This window comes from Mobula birostris, chromosome 12, assembly GCF_030028105.1.
Source record: "Mobula birostris isolate sMobBir1 chromosome 12, sMobBir1.hap1, whole genome shotgun sequence".
NCBI classification, from domain to species: domain Eukaryota; kingdom Metazoa; phylum Chordata; class Chondrichthyes; order Myliobatiformes; family Myliobatidae; genus Mobula; species Mobula birostris.
The window spans coordinates 99,108,871-99,128,391 of NC_092381.1; the positions used below are offsets into that span (position 1 = coordinate 99,108,871).

The 19,521-nt window shown below is 40.1% G+C and overlaps 1 protein-coding gene across 5 annotated transcripts in view; it reads left to right on the forward strand.

Moving 5' to 3' along the window:
• Positions 1–19,521, forward strand: part of LOC140206139 (xenotropic and polytropic retrovirus receptor 1 homolog) — a 371,957-nt gene that overhangs the window by 232,166 nt on the left and 120,270 nt on the right. For all 5 annotated transcript variants that reach the window (XM_072274355.1, XM_072274359.1, XM_072274357.1 and 2 more), the window contains exons 7-9: positions 7,588–7,669; positions 12,930–13,111; positions 13,675–13,854. In XM_072274355.1, the coding sequence (XP_072130456.1) occupies positions 7,588–7,669; positions 12,930–13,111; positions 13,675–13,854 (444 nt within the window). The remainder of the gene's footprint in view (positions 1–7,587; positions 7,670–12,929; positions 13,112–13,674; positions 13,855–19,521) is intronic.

Consider the following 19,521-nt stretch of genomic DNA (forward strand, 5'->3'; position numbering starts at 1 on the left):
TTTCCAGGATCTGTTTCCCTATCTGCAGTTGAGTGCTCTGTTTGCAGAATGTGGGAAGTCAGGGCGAGCACAATTGTCCCTGATGACTACACCTGTGAAAGGTGCATCCAGTTGCAGCTCCTGACAAACCGTGTTAGGGAGCTGGAGCTGGATGAACTTCGGATCATTCGTGAGGCAGAAGTAGAAATAAACAAGAGTTACAGGGAACACATATCAAAGTTGCTGGTGAATGCAGCAGGCCAGGCAGCATCTCAAGTCCTGACGAAGGGTCTCAGCCTGAAACGTCGACTGTACCTCTTCCTAGAGATGCTGCCCGGCCTGCTGCATTCACAAACAACTTTGATGTGTGTTGCTTGAATTTCCAGCATCTGCAGATTTCCTCATGTAGGAGTTACAGGGAGATAGTCACCCCTAAAAGTCAGGAGGCAGGTAGCTGGGTGACTGTCAGGAGAGGGAAGGGGAATAGACAGAATGAGCAGAGCACCCCTGTGGCCGTTCCCATCAATAATAAGTATACCGTTTTGGATACTGTTGGGTGGGGACAACCTACCAGGGACAAGTTGTAGTAGTTGCATCTCTGGCACCGAGACTGGACCCTCAGTTCAGAAGGGAAGGAGGGAAAAGAGGAGAGCAGTAGTGATAGGGGATTCGATAGTTAGGGGGACAGATAAGAGGTTCTGTGGAAGAGATTGAGAACCCCAGATGGTCTGTTGCCTCCCTGGTGCCAGGGTCCGTGATATCTCGGATCGAGTTCTCAGTATTCTCAAGAGAGAGGGTGAGCAGCTGGATGTCGTTGTCCATGTAGGGACCAATGACATGAGTAGGAAGAGTGAGGAGGTCCTGAAAGGTGAGTTTAGGGAGTTAGGCGTCAAGTTAAAGGACGGAACCTCCAGGATAGCAATCTCAGGATTGCTACCAGTGCCACGTGCAGGCGGGTTTAGAAATAGTGAGATAGAGCAGATCAACACGTGGCTGAAGACGTGGTGCAGGAGAGAGGGCTTCAGATTTATAGATAATTAGGCAGTTTTCCAAGGAAGGTGGGAACCGTTCCGGCGGGACGGTTTACATCTGAACTGGAGGAGGACAAATATTCTTGCAGGTAGGTTTGCTCGAGCGGCTCGAGTGGATTTAAACTAGATACAAGGGGGGAGGGGAACAAGAGTAAGGACCAGATGTAGGGGAGAAGGAAGAAAAAGAAGAGAGTAAAATTGTTTGCACCGTTCGTGATAAACAGAGAGTAAGAGGTGGAGAATTTCTTAAATGCATTTATTTTAATGCTAGGAGCATTGTAAGAAAGGTGGATGCGCTTAGAGCATGGATTGATACCCGGAAGTATGATGTTGTAGCTATTAGTGAAACATGGTTGCAGGAGGGGTGTGATTGGCAACTAAATATTCCTGTATTTTGTTGCTCCAGGTGTGATAGAATCGGAGGGACAAGAGGGGGAGGTGTTGCATTGCTTGTCAGAGAAAATATTACAGCGGTGCTCTGGCAGGATAGATCAGAGGGCTCGTATAGGGAGGCTATTTGGGTGGAATTGAGGAATGGGAAAGGTGTAGTAACATTTATAGGGGTGTATTATAGACCACCTAATGGGGAACAAGAATTGGAGGAGCAAATTTGTAAGGAGAGAGCAGATATTTATAGTAAGCACAAGGTTGTGATTGTTGGAGATTTTATTTTTCCACACATAGACTGGGAAGCCCATACTGTAAAAGGGCTGGATGGTTTGGAGTTTGTAAAATGTGTGCAGGATAGTTTTTTGCAGCAATACATAGAGGTACCAACTAGAGAAGTGGCAGTGTTGGACGTCCTGTTAGGGAATGAGATAGGTCAGGTGACAGAGGTATGTGTTGGGGAGCACTTCGGGTCCAGTGATCACAATGCCATTAGTTTCAATATAATTATGGAGAAAGATAGGTCTGGACCCAGGGTTGAGATTTTTGATTTGAGGAGATGTGAAAAGATTTAGAAGGAGTGGATTGGGACAATTTGTTTCATGGGAAGGATGTAATAGAGAAATGGAGGTTATTTAAAGGTGAAATTTTGAGGGTACAGGATCTTTATGTTCCTGTTAGGTTGAAAGGAAAGGTTAAAAGTTTGAGAGAGCCAAGGGATATCAAGGGATATTGGAAACTTGGTTCGGAAGAAGAGATATGTCTACAATAAATATAGGCAGCTTGGAGTAAATGAGGTTCTCGAGGGATATAAAGAATGTAAAAAGAATCTTAAGAAAGAAATTAGAAAAGCTAAAAGAAGATACAAGGTTGCTTTGGCAAGTAAGGTGAAAATAAATTCAAAGCGTTTCTACAGTTATATTAATGGCAAAAGGATAGTGAGGGATAAAATTGGTCCCTTAGAGAATCAGGGTGGACAGCTATGTGTGGAGCCAAAAGAGATGGGGGAGATTTTGAACAATTTCTTTTCTTTGGTATTCACTGAGGAGAAGGATATTGAATTGTGTAAGGTACAGGAAGCAAGTAGGGAAGTTATGGAAACTATGTTGATTAAAGAAAAGGAAGTACTGGCGCTTTTAAGGAATATAAAAGTGGATAAGTCTCCGGGTCCTGACAGGATAATCCCTAGGACCTCGAGGGATGTTAGTGCAGAAATAGCAGGGGCTCTGACAGAAATATTTCAAATGACGTTAGAAACGGGGATGGTGCTGGAGGATTGGCATATTGCTCATGTTGTACCATTGTTTAAAAAGGGTTCTAAGAGTAAACCTAGCAATTATCGGCCTATAAGTTTGAAGTCAGTGGTGGGTAAATTAATGGAAAGTATTCTTTGAGATGGTATATATAATTATCTGGATAGACAGGGTTTGATGAGGAGCAGTCAACAGGGATTTGTGCATGGAAGGTCATGTTTGACAAACCTTATTGAATTTTTTGAAGAGGATACTAGGAAAGTTGACGAGGGTAAAGCAGTGAATGTTGTCTATATGGACTTCATTAAGGCCTTTGACAAGGTTTCACATGGAAGGTTAGTTAGGAAGGTTCAATCGTTAGGTATTAATATTGAAGTAGTAAAATGGATTCAACAGTGGCTGGATGGGAGATGCCAGAGAGTAGTGGTGGATAACTGTCAGGTTGGAGGCCAGTGACTAGTGGTGTACCTCAAGGATCTGTACTAGGTCCAATGTTGTTTGTCATATATATTAATGATCTGGATGATGGAGTGGTAAACTGGATTCGTAAATATGCAGATTATACTAAGATAGGTCACATTGTGGATAATGAAGCAGGTTTTCAAAGCTTGCAGAGAGATTTAGGCCAATTAGAAGAGTGGGCTGAAAGATGGCAGATTGAGTTTAATGCTGATAAATGTGAGGTGCTACATTTTGGTAGGACTAATCAAAATAGGACATACGTGGTAAATGGTAGGACATTGAAAAATGCAGTAGAACAGAGTGATCTAGGAGTAATGGTGCATAGTTCCCTGAAGGTGGAATCTCATGTGGATAGGGTGGTGAAGAAAGCTTTTGGTATGCTGGCCTTTATAAGTCAGAAAATTGAGTATAGGAGTTGGGATGTAATGTTAAAATTGTACAAGGCATTGGTAAGGCCAAATTTGGAGTATTGTGTACAGTTCTCGTCACCGAATTACAGGAAAGATGTCAACAAAATAGAGAGAGTACAGAGAAGATTTACTAGAATGTTACCTGGGTTTCAGCACCTGAGTTACAGAGAAAGGTTGAACAAGTTAGGTCTTTATTCTTTGGAGGGTAGAAGGTTGAGGGGGGACTTGATAGAGGTATTTAAAATTATGAGGAGGATAGATAGAGTTGACATGGATAGGCTTTTTCCATTGAGAGTAGGGGAGATTCAAACAAGAGGACATGAGTTGACAGTTAGGGGGCAGAAGTTTAGGGGTAACACAAGGGGGAACTTCTTTACTCAGAGATCGGTGGCTGTGTGGAACGAGCTTCCAGTAAGTGGTTGAGGCACATTCGATATTGTCATTTAAAGAAAAATTGGATAGGTATATGGACAGGAAAGGAATGGAGGGTTACGGGCTGAATGCAGGTCAGTGGGACTAGGAGAGAGTAAGTGTTCGGCACGGATGAGAAGGACCGAGATGGCCTGTTTCCGTGCTGTAATTGTTATATGGTTATATGGTTATCTGCTCCTTGATATCCCTGTTACTATTGGGCGGCCTATAAAAAATACCCAGTAAAGTTATTGACCCCTTGCTGTTCCTAACCTCCACCCACAGAGACTCCGTAGACAATCCCTCCATGGTGTGCACCTTTTCTGCAGCTGTGACACTATCAACAGTGCCACGCCCCCATCTCTTTTGCCTCCCTCCCTGTCCTTTCTGAAACATCTAAAACCTGAGCCATCCAAGTCTCTGTAATGGCCACCACATCATATCTCCAAGTCCTGATCCACGCCCTAAGCTCATCCGCTTTGTTCACAACACTCCTTGCGTTAAAATGGACGCATCTCAAAACCTTTGGTCTGAGCCTGTCCCTTCTCTATCACCTGCCTATCCTCCCTCTCGCACTGTCTACAAGCTTTCTCTATTTGTGAGCCAACCTCCTCTTCCCCAGTCTCTTCAGTTTGGTTCCCACCCCCCAACAATTCTAGTTTAAACTTTCCCCAGTTGCCTTAGCAACCCTCCCTGCCAGGATACTGGTTCCCCTGGGATTCAAGTGCAACCCGTCCTTTTTGTACAGGTCACACCTGCCCCAAAAGAGGTCCCAATGATCCAGAAATCTAAATCCCCGCCCCCTGCTCCAATTCCTCAGCCACGCATTTATCTTCCACCACATTCTATTCCTATTTTCACTGTCTTGTGGCACAGGCAGTAATCCGGAGATTACTACCTTTGCAGTCCTGCTTCTCAAGTTCCTTCCTAACTCCCTGTAGTCGTTTTTCAGGACCTCTTCCCTTTTCCTACCTATGTCATTGGTACCAATATGTACCACGACCTCTGGCTGTTCTCCCTCCCACTGCAGGATATCTTGGACGCGATCTGAAACATCGTGGACCCTGGCACCTGGGAGGCAATCTACCATCCGAGTTTCTTTCCTGCGTCCACAGAATCGCCTGTCTGACCCCCTAACTATAGAGTGCCCTATCACTATGCCTTCCTCTTCCCTTCCCTACCCTTCTGAGCCAGAAGGCCAGACTCTATGCCAGAGGCACAGCCACTGTCACTTCCCCCAGGTAGGCTGTCTCCCCCGCCCCCCCCCCCCAACAGTACTCAAACAGGAGTACTTATTGTCGAGGGGTACAGCCACAGGGGTACTCTCTTGTACCTGACTCTTCCCCTTCCCCCTCCTGACTGTGGCCCACTTGGCTGTCTCCCGTGGCCCCAGTGTGACCACCTGCCTATTACTCCTTTCTATCACCTCTTTGCTCTCCCTGACCAGGTGAAGGTCATCAATTTGCATATTCAGTTCCCTTAGGAGCTGCAGCTCGACACATCTGGTGCAGATATGGCCGTCCGGGAGGCTGGGAGACTCCAGGACCTCCCACATCTGACATCGAGCACAGAAAACTGGCCTCACACACATACTTCCTCCTTTCCACAAATAACACAGGTAAACCTACCTCGCCTCGTCCCGTTACTGCCTAAGCCCGTTGAGCCAAAGTCCTATTACTCTGCTGCCTGTCACTCCACTGCCTGATCCAAACACTGCTCGCTGGAAATGGCGGTCTTTTTAAACCTTTCATGCTCTACTGGCTGACATCACGTGCCTGCGCAGTCTTGCCTCTTTTTTACCCCGAGTGGTAAAAACCGCTTTGGCTTTGAAAATCAGCTGTTCGCTTGCAGCCTTCTTACTCCAAATCAAAAACTGTTGAAGACTCCTTGCCTTTTAAACCTTTCGTGCTCTACTGGCTGACATCACACACCTACACAGTCTTGCCTCTCTTTTACCCTGAGTGGTAAAAACTGCCTTCACTCCGAAAATCAGCCATTCACTCGCAGCCTTCTTGCTCCGAATTAGTAGACGGAGTCATTCCGAGTTGGTGATGGATGACAGTACAAGTCAAACCAACAGATTTTAAAGAACTGAATTTACGGGGGGGGGGGGGGCAAAGTTCTCCTAGTGGCCTGCCTAACATTTTATCTAATCCAGCTCCCCAAGCTAGATCATCACTGAACACCTATCGTGTTGTTAAGCAGATCTCCCAAAATAGCAGTTTTGGCTGCAGTGGCCACATTTAACAAGTGCAATGCAAATGCAGTATCTTGTTTCATCTCTGTCACAGCTATGTATTTAACACTCAACTTAAAGTATTTTGTATCCAGTGAACACTCCTGGAGCACCCTTAGCATCCCTAGATGTAATGAAGGTTCATCATTTCTACTACAAAGCTTGTGAGTCGTATCAGTTGGATCAAGAAAATGTTTTCCATTTTGCAACAACAGCCATTATTTTGAAAGCAGTGTTGTGCTATGTGTCCTTTCTCTACTCACAAGTTGATTGGCAATGCCTAAACTTAATTCACATTTTACCTTTTCAACCAATAGCTGTTTTTTCCCCACTGAAGATTAAATAACTGCAGGTGCAGAATCAGAAATTAAAACAGAAAATGCTAGAAACTGTTTGCAAATCAGGCAGTATCAGTGAAAGTTGAAGCAAGGTTTAACATATTCACTTGGGAATATCTGTGATTAGGTGAGACCAGGGTTGCCATAGGGATAAACAAGGTAGGATAGTGGGTTCCTGATGTAAACAGAATGTGATTTACCTGAATCAGAAATATTGAGTCTGGAAGTCTGCAACATGTCCAGGTGGAAGTTGGAAAGCCATTCCTCAAGCACCTTGCATCTCATTACAACAAAGCAAGAAGCTACAGACGGATCAGAGTTGGAATAGGATGGGGAAGTAGAGAGGGAAGCAGCAAAAAGTTCAGGTTCATTTGCACTTCTACCAATCTAGTGAATTGCATTCAGTATTCACAAAGAAGAAGCCAAATACGGAACCGGTGACCAGTTTCTAGAGCAAGGGATCCCAACCTTTTTTGTACCATGGACCCTTACTATTAACTGAGGGGTCCATGGATCTCAAGTTGGGAACTCCTGCTTAGAGCAACCATACTCAGTTCACTTGCTTAAGTTTTCTATCTTATTCCAGCAGCTACATTCTCTTTGAATGCTCATGAATACTATAGTGGAAAGTGAAATACTGGATGAGGGTCCAGGCATTTTTTTTTTTCTTCATAACGATGTGGGTGCCTTGGAAAAGATTCTGTGACACTTGCAGAATACAGTCTGGAGGAGTGGGGGGCTTCTACTTGTAATGTAATCATATGGTGTGTCTCATAGTGAATTTCATAGAATACGTTTAATCAGTCATCTGAAGTATCTCATGATTGCCAGAAGTATAGCAAAAAGGTACTGTATATAATTTATCCCGTTGGGTAAGTTCTTATTGCATCAATTATGGAAGCCTCAGACTTCCTGAAAGGAGTAAAAACTTGTGAATTATCACTGTTTGGAATACTTGAAATTATTTCTCAGTTTTATATATAAAAATATAAATATTGAATATACAAAAATTGTATTATTCTTCAGTGTTTTCCTCTGATTTGTCAGGATCTTATCCTTCCTCATTTTTTCTTTTTCCAGCCAGCCCCTTCCTGGACCATATTCAGGGTGGGAATGTACTTTGGAATATTCGTTGTACTCCTTGCTGCTCTGGTTATCATAGGTAAATATCCACAGAATTTATGCACTTACTTTCTGCTTTCAAATAGATCGGGTTTTGTGCCTGCCCTTATTGAATTGACAATGCTGTGTGCTTCCATTCTGCACTGATTGTTATTCCTAAGCATGTTCAATTAAAGGATGACAATTTAGTCATTGTGAACTGTAGATTATTACCCTGATCATATTTGTATTTGTACCATTTACAGAAACTACTCACTAAAAATATCATTACAAGAACAAAAATAGAATAAATCCAGCAAATTTGGAAGTTTCGACTTTTCTCTGTGATTTGTCATAATTTGAGCATCATCACTGAATCAGCTGTGGTAATACAGTGAGTCAGTCCCAGGTTTCCGTTGTGGCTGTTCTCCTCCACCCTTTTACAAAGGCTGTGTAATGTATCAAAAGAATATTCTGTAATGTATAATGTTACATTGATTCACCAACTAGACCCGAGGATTAAGTAACAATACTTCAGAATTTGAAGGACATGTCAGATATCACTGTTGTTATTTATATAATAATTCCATGTTTACATGTCTATGAAATGTGGAACTTGGTGGCATTTCATCAGGCACCAGATTTCAGGATTTTTCGAAGGGTTCAACTTGAACTGTGAATAAATGGGCAAAGTGTTCCCTAATTACGTTTCACATTTCTTCACCACTTACTTTCATCAGGTTCCAGGTATAAAATTATTCTTCCTGCTTTAAAACATCTAATCTCCTTGTAAATATGGTGTAAAAAAAATTAAGTATTTTTGCAAGGAATTTTAAAGAAGTCTTTTAATGATTGTGATCTTCTATTTTATTGAGTTTTTAAATGATAAATAAGTGATTTTTCTCCATGTCTCCAAAGCAAATGCCAAATACTTAGATGGTCCTTGGGAACTCTGACTGTCAGAGGCATTTAGTCAGCCAATAAGTTATTTTTTTTCTTTTTGTGTCTCCCCAACTTGATAATTTTACTGTGAGGAAGGCAGTTGTGGCTTGATCACATTACTGTGAGGGAGACCATTGCAATGCAACATAATGCCTTGTGACCCCGTGTTTCTCCCAGCAGTTTTTGGAAGTTGCTGCTAGAAAGGTCACAGAGGCAATTCTGAGCATACTTCAGAAGAGTAAGGTCAGTCATGAGTGCAAATGAATGGTACAACCCAAGTCATATAAAATATCCCAAGTCCATGGCTTGTCAATAATTAGATCAGCTGCTGAAGCAGTTGTGGAGGTAAAATGGCAGTTGGTGCGACTGGTGGTGTGAAGCGGCCATTTGCATTAGGATCACAGGACTAGAGCAAGGATGGTTGGTTCAGGTTCCTATTTGAAATTGCAAACCTGTGAGCTGTGACTTGGAAAAGCAGTGAATTAGTTTACTGTCACACGTACTGATGAAGAGTGAAAAATGTTGTTTTGCGTGTCAACCATCCAAATCATTTTGTCATTCAGTACCTTGAGGTAGTACAAGGGAAAACCAGTAATAGAATGTAAAATAAATTGTTACAGTTAAAGAGAAAGTGCAGTGTAGGCAGATGATAAGGTGCAATGCCATGATGAGGTAAATTAGGCAATTCTGTGAATCTAACATTAATACTGGTTTAGGCTTGATTTTGTGCTGTGCAAGATCCAACAGGCCACCAAAAATTAATTGGTGGGGTGGGGATTTAGGGGAGGGGGTATCATAATTTTGCTCTGCTATCTTCATCTAATCACAAAATAAGTTATCACTAGGCCCTGAATCAAGTATTAAAGTTGATTATTTATGCATCATGTATGAGATCTGTACATACTGTAAGTTAGTAAAAGATTCTAACAAAATGAGCAGAAGACAATGCTCACATTATGTGGTGCACACCCAGCCAGTGATAAGATGGAAGAATGTGTGTCTTACATTGTTATATTTGGTGAAGTTGAAGATGCTGAGCACTTACTGTGTGGCACGTCACTTTAAGTCACTCTGGTTCTTGCTCTTGTAATCAATTATAGAGAGTCATTGTTGATGGTAATAAGGAGAGCAGTGTTTATAAGCTAGCTAATGAGGCATAAGATATCTATTAATTCAAGTAGTCATACAAAGTCAATATAGCAAAAAATGTAATGATTAAATTGAAACTACTTGAAAAAATATTGCTATCTGCTCTTAAAAACGAAAGTTTAGCTGTTAATCGAGAAGCCATGCTTAATTTTCTTGGAAAAGGCCACCAACTGTGTTGTTATAGACAGTGAGATGAAAAGATCTTTACAGATTGAAAAGATACATTAGCTCTTATTAAGACACTCATCTTCATGTGCATTCTGCTTGTGGCTTCACAGTAGCAGCTAATAGTTATTCAAAATCCGGGACGTATTACTACGTTTTTGAAGGGAATTATTCTAAATGTCGGTTATCCTGTGCATTTAGGGCAATTCTAAAGTTGTTTTTTTACCATTTGATCAGAATTCTTTGTCGTAGCAACACAAGTTAATGTTAAATGATATTATGATTAGCCTTTGTAAGATTATCCCTTAAACACTCCTGTTGCTAGGTGAAAATTACAAAGTCTCATCAACTCCAGTATACTTAAAGGGAGACAACTTCCTTTAGGCTGATGATCAGCCCAACATACAGAGTGTGTTTCTTGTTCTTTTCACTTTGGCAGTTAAAATGAGTTGTAATCAGTACAGTGATCAAGTATTGAAAGGTTGATGTGTTTTTATGACTTATTTATCTTAAGGCCGATTGCAAAACTGAATTTATCAGTACTAACTTTCCAAACAGGAGAATTTCAGAAAAAATGTTTAGAAAGCTGTGTTTTTGCAAAAACAATAATTTTGCTACTTAAGGCCCTTTTTTAATCCTGTGTTGAGATTGGAGTAAGTGGAGAAACTGTATGCCTCAGAACTTTCTTGGTACCACACAAATTTTCTAGACTGTTGGATATTATTCCTAATAATACCTAAACATCTGTATTTGACTTTTGTTTACATACGATACAATAGTATACTAAAATTTCAAGTGACATCAGTGGGTTTAAAGTAAGCATGTAAAACAAGACCCACGTGTTAGGAAACAGGGCCCAAGTGAGATTAAAAGGAGCTGTGAAAACAAAACCTGATTTGTTTAAAGCGAATGTGGGAAACCAAGCCCAGTTGTGTGTAATGGCAGCATAGGAAACAGAGCCCAGATGTATTTAAGGGAGAAAGGGCAATAAGGCAAGGTGAAAACGAGGTTCTAGTGAATTTAAAGGAAGTGCAGAAAATGGGCCTTGAGTTTAAATAGAGTATGGGAAACAGAACCTGGTGATTTTAAAAGAAGTGCTGGAAGCAAGGCCCGTTTCTGTTTAAAGAAAATGTGGGAAACAGGACCCAGCTATCTTTAACGTGAACATGGGAAACAACAGCCAGGTATATTCAAAGGGAATATGAAAAACAGGACCCCAGTCAGTCTAAATGGAGCATAAGAAATTAGATCAAGGTGTACTTAAAGAAAGTATGGGGAGCAGGACCCAGATCTGTGTAATGGGAAATAAATTTTGATTATCTGGATTTCCGGAAACAAATACTCTTTTATTGGAGTTTTACTCTTCTTGAAGGGACAACAGTAAATGGGGGTGAGGCTTGGAGTATATATTTTCTTTCTACTTTTGTAGTCTCCTCCATTCCCAACAATTCTCCCTAGATCCCAACATTCCTCCAGTTCTGATTTTACTTGGAGCCTAATTTTTAGTTTACTGCTATTCACCAATGCGTGAACATTTCTTCAGCTACTCAGGCTGCTGCTGAAATTCGCTTCCTAAGTCTCTTACTATTTTAAAGATGTACCTTAAATCTTTCTGATAAGATCTCTAATCATGTTCCTAAAACACTCCTCCTGTGATTTGATACCAATTTTCCCTGCTGATACTTTGAAGTGCTTTGAGAAATATAACTGTAAAACTTTGCTATATGTGTTTGTTGTTATTGAATTACAAAGGACAAGGGGTTTCCATGCCTTTAAAAAATCAGACACAAAGGGCAGTGCCCAAATGAAAGATACACAGCAGGTTGAGATTCACAGCACAGCAATTCTTGTAGGACGCAGTGACTGAGTAGTATCGTAGTAGAATACATAAAATGCAGAAAGAACAAGCTCAAGGTTTCATTTAAAGTGAATCAGAAGACTTAACATTAATTACAGCCTTGGTAAAGAAGGGGATAATTGGACTGGATCATTATAAAAGTGGCTTTGGTGGAAAATAATACATTGATTACTTTTTAAGAATTCATAGTGTCAGACCTCATCAAAGGTTTTGTAGCTTGCTAATGACAAATAAGAATTAAAAATTGAAGAGTTGAAGAAGGTCTGAAGAGTTTAAAGATAGATTAAAAGTTAGTCAACTGCATAACCAAGCCACTAAACTATTGTGGATCATTGTCTAAAACAAAACTTTCAAATTGATATAAGATGTATCAAGTCTGTTAACAGTACATTTGGGGCCATTTTGCTGAGAGTTAATGTTGATCAAAGTACTTTGTAAAAGAAAGAAAGGAGTTGAAGAGTCTGTAAAGATAAAATAGAGAAAAGAAAAGCTGAAAATGTACAACTTCAGGACAGTCAAAGGCTTAAAAGTTACAAAATTATTCTTTCTTGCGTTGCTGCATATATGGGGAATATACACAGGCTCCTAGAGACAGGATAGATTCTAAAGCAAAGGAGTGCTGTGATGTATTTTGCATGATAAGCATCATTTCTCTCCAAAAGGACCATGTTGCAACAATTAAAGCCCAATACTGTTCAAGAACCAAGAGGTCCATGCTACTTGCTATTTTGGTATATCCTGTTTATGTGTACTGTTCTCCATTATGCAGACTCAGTTGACCCTTTTAAATGCCAGCTCAAAACCTATTTATTTAACTTTGCTTTTAACCAGCATCTTTTTATCTTTTATTTGTATGTTTGCACTTTAACCCATTGCAAAGCACTTTGAACTACGTCATTTGTATAAAAAGTACTCTATAAATAAGTTATTATTTATTATAATATTAATGGCTACCTAAGTAAAGGGAGCTTATGAGGACTGCTTTATCTTTGATCATGACTGCACTACCTAAAACTTGCCTTTTCTTGTATTTCTAAGTAATTTTATATGTTGAATTTCAGTTAATGTATTTTAAGTCACAACTGTCAAGCAGTCATTTCTGATAAAGAAAATGTGATGTAAATTGACCCATATATCTTAATATGAAAAGAGCAGTTGTTAACAGTTCAGTTGTTCTGCTTTAACAAGCATTTGCTCCATCTTCCAGCTCAATCAAAAAAGGGAAATATTTGGCCCTTGGTGCGTATTTACCGTGGTGGTTTCCTTTTGATCGAGTTTCTCTTTCTTCTTGGCATCAACACATATGGCTGGCGACAAGCTGGTGTGAATCACGTGCTGATCTTTGAACTCAATCCCAGAAGCAATCTCTCTCACCAGCATCTCTTTGAGGTTAGATACTGTGAATGTGATCATAATGATTGCAATGAGCATTTTCTGGTATACTGCTGTGGAACAACTTAGAACAAGTTGCAAATGTCTTCATTCTCAAACTGTAGTTTCATTGCGCAGCACTTGAAATCCACAATCATGGAGCTTATAGTAACTTTATTTCATGCGTACTTGTTGGAGAATATTTTTATTGCCCTTTTTGTTTATTAATCCCTGACCTCCTAATGCTGCAAATGCTGCTAATTGTGGGAGAAGCAAAAGCTAGAACAGATTTATGGAAAAATCCATAAATACTTCTAGCTTATATTTGAACCTTTGTCTAATTTTTGTGAAATTAGTAATAATTATATTGATAAAGTCCTCTCAGAGGCTGCCTATTTTAAGAAGACGGTCTAGCTCTTGCCATACCCAGCCTATTGACACCATGGGGTTATAATGAATTATATTGACAAGTTAATTGAATTGTATTGAAATATACTTATAGATGGAGAATTGTTCTATTGGTGTGTAGGTATTTTATAGCTTTATAAAGAGTTATACCCATGTAAACTATCTTTTTGCAGATTGCTGGATTCCTTGGAGTTCTTTGGGGCTTGAGTTTATTCATCAGTTTGTATGGGCCATACAGTTTAATTCCAATGCCATTCAATCCTCTTGTACTGTATGGATTCATGTTCCTGTTTCTGATCAATCCTACAAAAACCTGCTATTACAAATCCAGGTTCTGGCTCTTAAAGCTCTTGGTAAGTCCTTTTCTGAATCTTTATTAATAGTATTAATATTGAAAGTGCTAGAAGTGAAATTCATTTATCGTAAACAATGTGCTTTGTCGGTTATAAAGTAAAAACTGACAGATAACTGGAAATAAACAATTTAAACAGAAGATGCTGGACAGAATAGCATTTGTGGCAAAGGAAACAGAGCTGCTGTATAAAGTTAATGACCTTTCATCTAAACTGAGAAAGTCGAAGTGTTTTAACTTGCAGAGAGAGGGAGTAGAAAGAAATGTCTGGGAACGCTTGAATGAGGGAATGTGATTACAAAAAGGGAGATGGTTCAAAGGTTCACTTATTATCAAAATATACAACTCTGAAATTCTTCAATTCTCTGGGTAGCCATGACACCAAGTAAGGAATGAAGGATCATCAACCCTCAAGTCCCTCCTCCCACACAAAAAAAAACAGATCAGACGCATTGACCCCCAAATCCCCTCCTTCGTACAATAAAAGCCAAGATCGGGTGAAAAAAGACAGAATATAAAAATTATAAGATTGAGAGAAAAAAAGAGAATCTGTGGTCTATGTCTACATCCAAAATGCAGAAAAAAACCTGGACCACACACTCTAGGTGCAGCGGCAGGCTCTCCCCTCTCCAGTAGAGAGCAACCGATCAAAAGGCGAGCAGCAGGCACTCATCCTCTGCACTTGCTTTAATGCTTCAATATAAAATCATCGCTTTAATTGGTGAACAATGAAAGCTTTAATTGGTGAAATGGAACTAAACATCGGCTTGCGCCAGTCCTGCAGCCTACCCACTACGAAGTTCACTCACACTGCCTTTGCCTTCTGGAATCCTCTGGGAGACTGCAATGAACTAAAGCACCCAAACCATCTCCAAGCAGCAAAGCACAGGCTCAAACAGTTCCAGAATCACATTCAAGATGAGAAACAGACGTGAGAGGTATAAAAGAAATGAAAAAGGTAGTTTCATGATCTATCCAGAAGATGTCAACCAATGAGGTGCAAAGGAATTTCTTCTCTCAGAGATTGTGGATCTCCACTACAACTAGTTTTCCAAATGGATCAGTTATTGGAAATTGCAAAAATGGAGCAATTTTTATTGTTTTCATTACTCATGTAAATTGGACCTCTAGGTTCATGTTCAGTGAATAGGTTTTTGACCACTAACCTGAAGATCTAAAAAGAAGAGCATGGTGAGCTACCTCAACAACTATCGCCCAGTTGTACTCACATCTACTGTGATGAAGTGCTTTGAGAGGTTGATCATGGCCAGAATCATCTCCTGCTTAAGCAAGAATCTGGACCCATTGCAAGTTGCCTATCAGCACAATAGGTGCACAGCTGATGCAGTCTCACTGGATCTCCACTCGGCCTTGGATCACCTGGACAACAATGATACATATGTCAGGCTGCTATTTATTGATTACAGTTCAACATTCAACACCATCATACCCTCAGTACTAATCAACAAGGTCCAAACCCTGGACCTCTATACCTCCCTCTGGAACTGGATCATTGGCTTTCTCATGAGGAGACCACAGTCACTGTGGGTCAGAAATAACATCTCCTCGCTGACAGTCAACACTGGCACACCATAAGGATATGTGTCACTGCACCTACAAATTTGTGGTTAGGCACAGCTCAAATGCCATCTATAAATTTGCCCATGACACAACTGCTATTGGCAGAATTTCAGATGATGACTTGGAAGCAAACAAGAGTGAGGTAGATCAGCTAGATGAGTGGTGTCACAGTAACAACTTTATACTCAATGCCAGTAAGATCAAGGTGTTGATTGTGGACTTCAGGAAGAGGAATTCCAGGGAATACACATTAGTCCTCATAGTCATAGTCATACTTTATTGATCCCAGGGGGAAATTGGTTTTCGTTACAGTTGCACCATAAATAATAAATAGTAATAGAACCATAAATAGTTAAATAGTAATATGTAAATTATGCCAGTAAATTATGAAATAAATCCAGGACCAGCCTATCGGCACAGGGTGTCTGACCCTCCAAGGGAGGAGTTGTAAAGTTTGATGGCCACAGGCAGGAATGACTTCCTATGACGCTCTGTGCTGCATCTTGGAGGAATGAGTCTCTGGGTGAATGTACTCCTGTGCCTACCCAGTACATTATGTAGTGGATGGGAGACATTGACCAAGATGGCATGCAACTTAGACAGCATCCTCTTATCTTAATCCTTGAGGGGTTAACAGTGGAAAGGGTAAGCAGTCTCAAGTTTCTGGGTGTCAACATCTCTGACGGTATATCTTAGGCCCAACATATTGATGCAATTATGAAGAGGACGTAACAGCAGCTATAATTCATTAGGAGTTTGAGGAAACATTGTATGTCACCAAAGGCTCGCATATTTCTAACTAGAGCATTCTAACTAGTTGCATCACCGTCTGATGTGGAGGCATGACTGCACAGGATCGGGAAAAAGCTGCAGAAAGTTGCAAACTCATCCGGCTCCATCATGGGCACTAGGCTCCCCAATGTTGAGGACCAAAGGGCGATGTCTCAAAAAGATAGCATTCGTCATTGAGGACCCCCATCACCCAAAACATGCCCACTTCTCATTGCTACCATCAAGGACGTCCAGGAGCCTAAGGAGACACACTCAATGTTTTAGAACAGCTTCTTCCTCACTACTATCAGATTTCTGAAAGAAAATCAGATTTTTGTGCTTCCATTTTGCACTACTTATTTAATTGTGTGTGTGTGTGTGTTCCGAGTCTAAAACCCTTAGTTGTAATTACAGGTTACAAATGTTACTCCTTTTAATACATTATAAAATTGTAATGTTATATTTAATTTTCTTACCGAATTGTCAATAAGCTTTCAGGAAAATGATTTCATCAGACAGTAAATTAAGATATTGAGATAACATTTTTTTGTATAAAACACAATTTGTCATGAAATTGTCAGCTACTATTATGCAACAGAATGCACTTGTTTGCAAGTTTACAATATGCTGATATAAATAAGCTACATAATGACAGTACTCAAATAAAATTCCTACTTCACTGATGTATTTTATCCGGTCAATGATTATTTTAATGGTACACCACAGGCCTCTGTAGTGTAAGGAGTTTTTATTTGGTAGTGGTATTTTTAGTATCCATGAAAACATAATGCTGAATTTATTCAGGCCTTGGGAAATCTTCAGCACTGTTTATGCAGAGTTGTTCTATCTAATGCAGTTTTGAAAATATTGTTTGGAATCATAATTTGTTTATTTTTATATCTCATTAGAAGTATTTTAAATTTAATGGAGTTAGATTTCCTGAAGTGATGCACATTCAATATTAACACAGATTGGGGTTCTCCACAGGGCATACTGTATTTTAAAAAAATAATTCAAAATACTGCTTTTGATGCTAAAGATGTGGGTAATTTTCTTTCTTTGTTCATTCTGAAGGAATCATCAGGGAATTAAACTGATTCATTTTCAAGCCTTCTCATTCTGTTTCTCCATGTGCTAAACAATTTTTTTCTCCTTTTTCCCTTCTGGTTCATGCTGTTTCTCTCTTTGTTGTGCTCTCTGTTTTCCCCATTCTAAATTTTATTTCTCTCCTCTATTCTTTGTCTGATCCAAATACCTCTATTGCTTGCCCTGTCTGTTTATGCCCCTTCCTCTCTTCCCTATTGCTTATCTACCCCATTTTATTCCATTTCGCCTTACTCTGTTCCATCTTATCTGAGTGCTCCCTGTTTATGACCTTCATCATTCTCTGGCACCTCTCTTTTCTGGACCACTTACTCCTTTCTACTTTTTTCCAGTACTTGACCTCAGTTGGATTCCCTAACAACTGTTCTACCCTACATTGTCACTTCCTGACTTTGCATTCCCCAATTTGGTATTCTTCCATGAATGGCACCTCCTTTCATTTACTCCTCCTGCCCAATCTCCATACCTCTTGCCCCTTCTGCGCCACACTGATTCTCCCACTGCCCCATGCTGCAACTCCCTCCATTTGGTACCCATCCCTTTCACACTTCCATCTCCCCATTTTCCACTGTACGTGTCTGTGGCGAGTTTACCACTGCCCTCCCTGTTTCCTGTTGCTCCCTCATCCATTTACGAGGGGTGATTGATAAGTTTGTGGCCTAAGGTAGACGAAGTCAATTTTTGAAAACCTAGCGCATTTATTTTTCCTACTAAGTCCAGCGGTCGTGGAGCATACGGATCCCTTCTTTGCAGAAGTCGGAGTCTTGGACCTCCAAAAGTGATTCACAGCAGGGGTGATTGATAAGTTTGTGGCCTAAGGTAAAGGGAGATGAGTTATTAACTTCAAACCTTCTGCATTTTCACTCAAAGAGCTGAACTGCATGTGCATGTAACGAGAACTGTCTAACTTATCTCCTTCTACCGTAGGCCATGAACTTATCAATCACCCCTGCTGTGGACCACCTGGAGGTCCAAGACGCTCTCGTTACATGCACGTGTAGTTCAACTCTTTGAGTAATAATGCAGAAAGTTTGAAGTTAATAACTCATCACCTTCTACCTTAGGCCACGAACTTATCAATCACCCCTGCTGTGGACCATTTCTACAGAGAAGGGATCCATATGCTCCACAAATGCTGGACTAAGTGTGTACATGTAGGAGGGGACTATGTTGAAAAATAAGTGTGCTAGGTTTTCTAAAATTGACTCCTACCTTAGGGCACAAACTTATCAATCACCCCTCATTATTATTATTCCCTCATCCATTTACTCCTTCAATCAAACCTTCTCCCTTTTCTCCTTCTGCCCACTTTTCTCACTGCCACTCACTTTGCCCCTTTTCTCTCTGCAAGTGTGTTACCATTATTTCTTCATCCTTCGGGAAATTGGAACTTGTGTCTTGAAATAATTATGTTTAACTTGCATGGGTCAAACACATTTCCATGAAGTATTCTGCAGTGCTTGTCTAACAGTCATCATTTGAACTGGATGGATTCAATAATTACTTTGCACATGGTATTTAGTGAAATAAACTTTGTGGACAGAGTATTAATTGTCATGTGCACAGTAAATTCGGTACTGCAAATGTGATATTATGACCTGGTTCAAAAGTATATCACCTGGTGTAATTCTTGATCTCTGTATATGTAAGATTTTGATATCTCAATAAGATTTCAGTTATTATTCCTCTATTCCTAACAACAGGATTTCCACTTCAATTTAATAACCAAAAACATGTACTTAAAGTGAAGACCAAATTTAGTTACGATGTTGCCCCTTGTTAGACTTATGACAATTGCTAACAGTATTTGTCTGTGCTAGTGGTGTAATAATTGTGTCTTATGGTTTACACCAAGTTGTGATGTTGGTGTTCATCCTCTATGCAAATTTTAATTTTACACCCTTGTGCCTGTTTTGTACTTGTGTCACTCTGTCAACTTTCCTTCAGTCACATATGCATTTTTGAATGTTGATGTGGTCTCTGTGTTTGTTACCAGTTCATGAAAGGATTAGGTTTTCATTCATTCTGTAAATAGCTTAATAATTTCTGACACCTCTGTCAAGATCTCAGTTCAAGCAAAGCTTAAATAAGTTTGGCTGCACAGGTTGAGCATATTCCTAGAGATTAGGTGGTATTCTAATGGACAGGATATATGAGTATTTGGAAGAACAGGGACTGATTGGAGATGGTCAACATGGCTTTGTGCATGGTA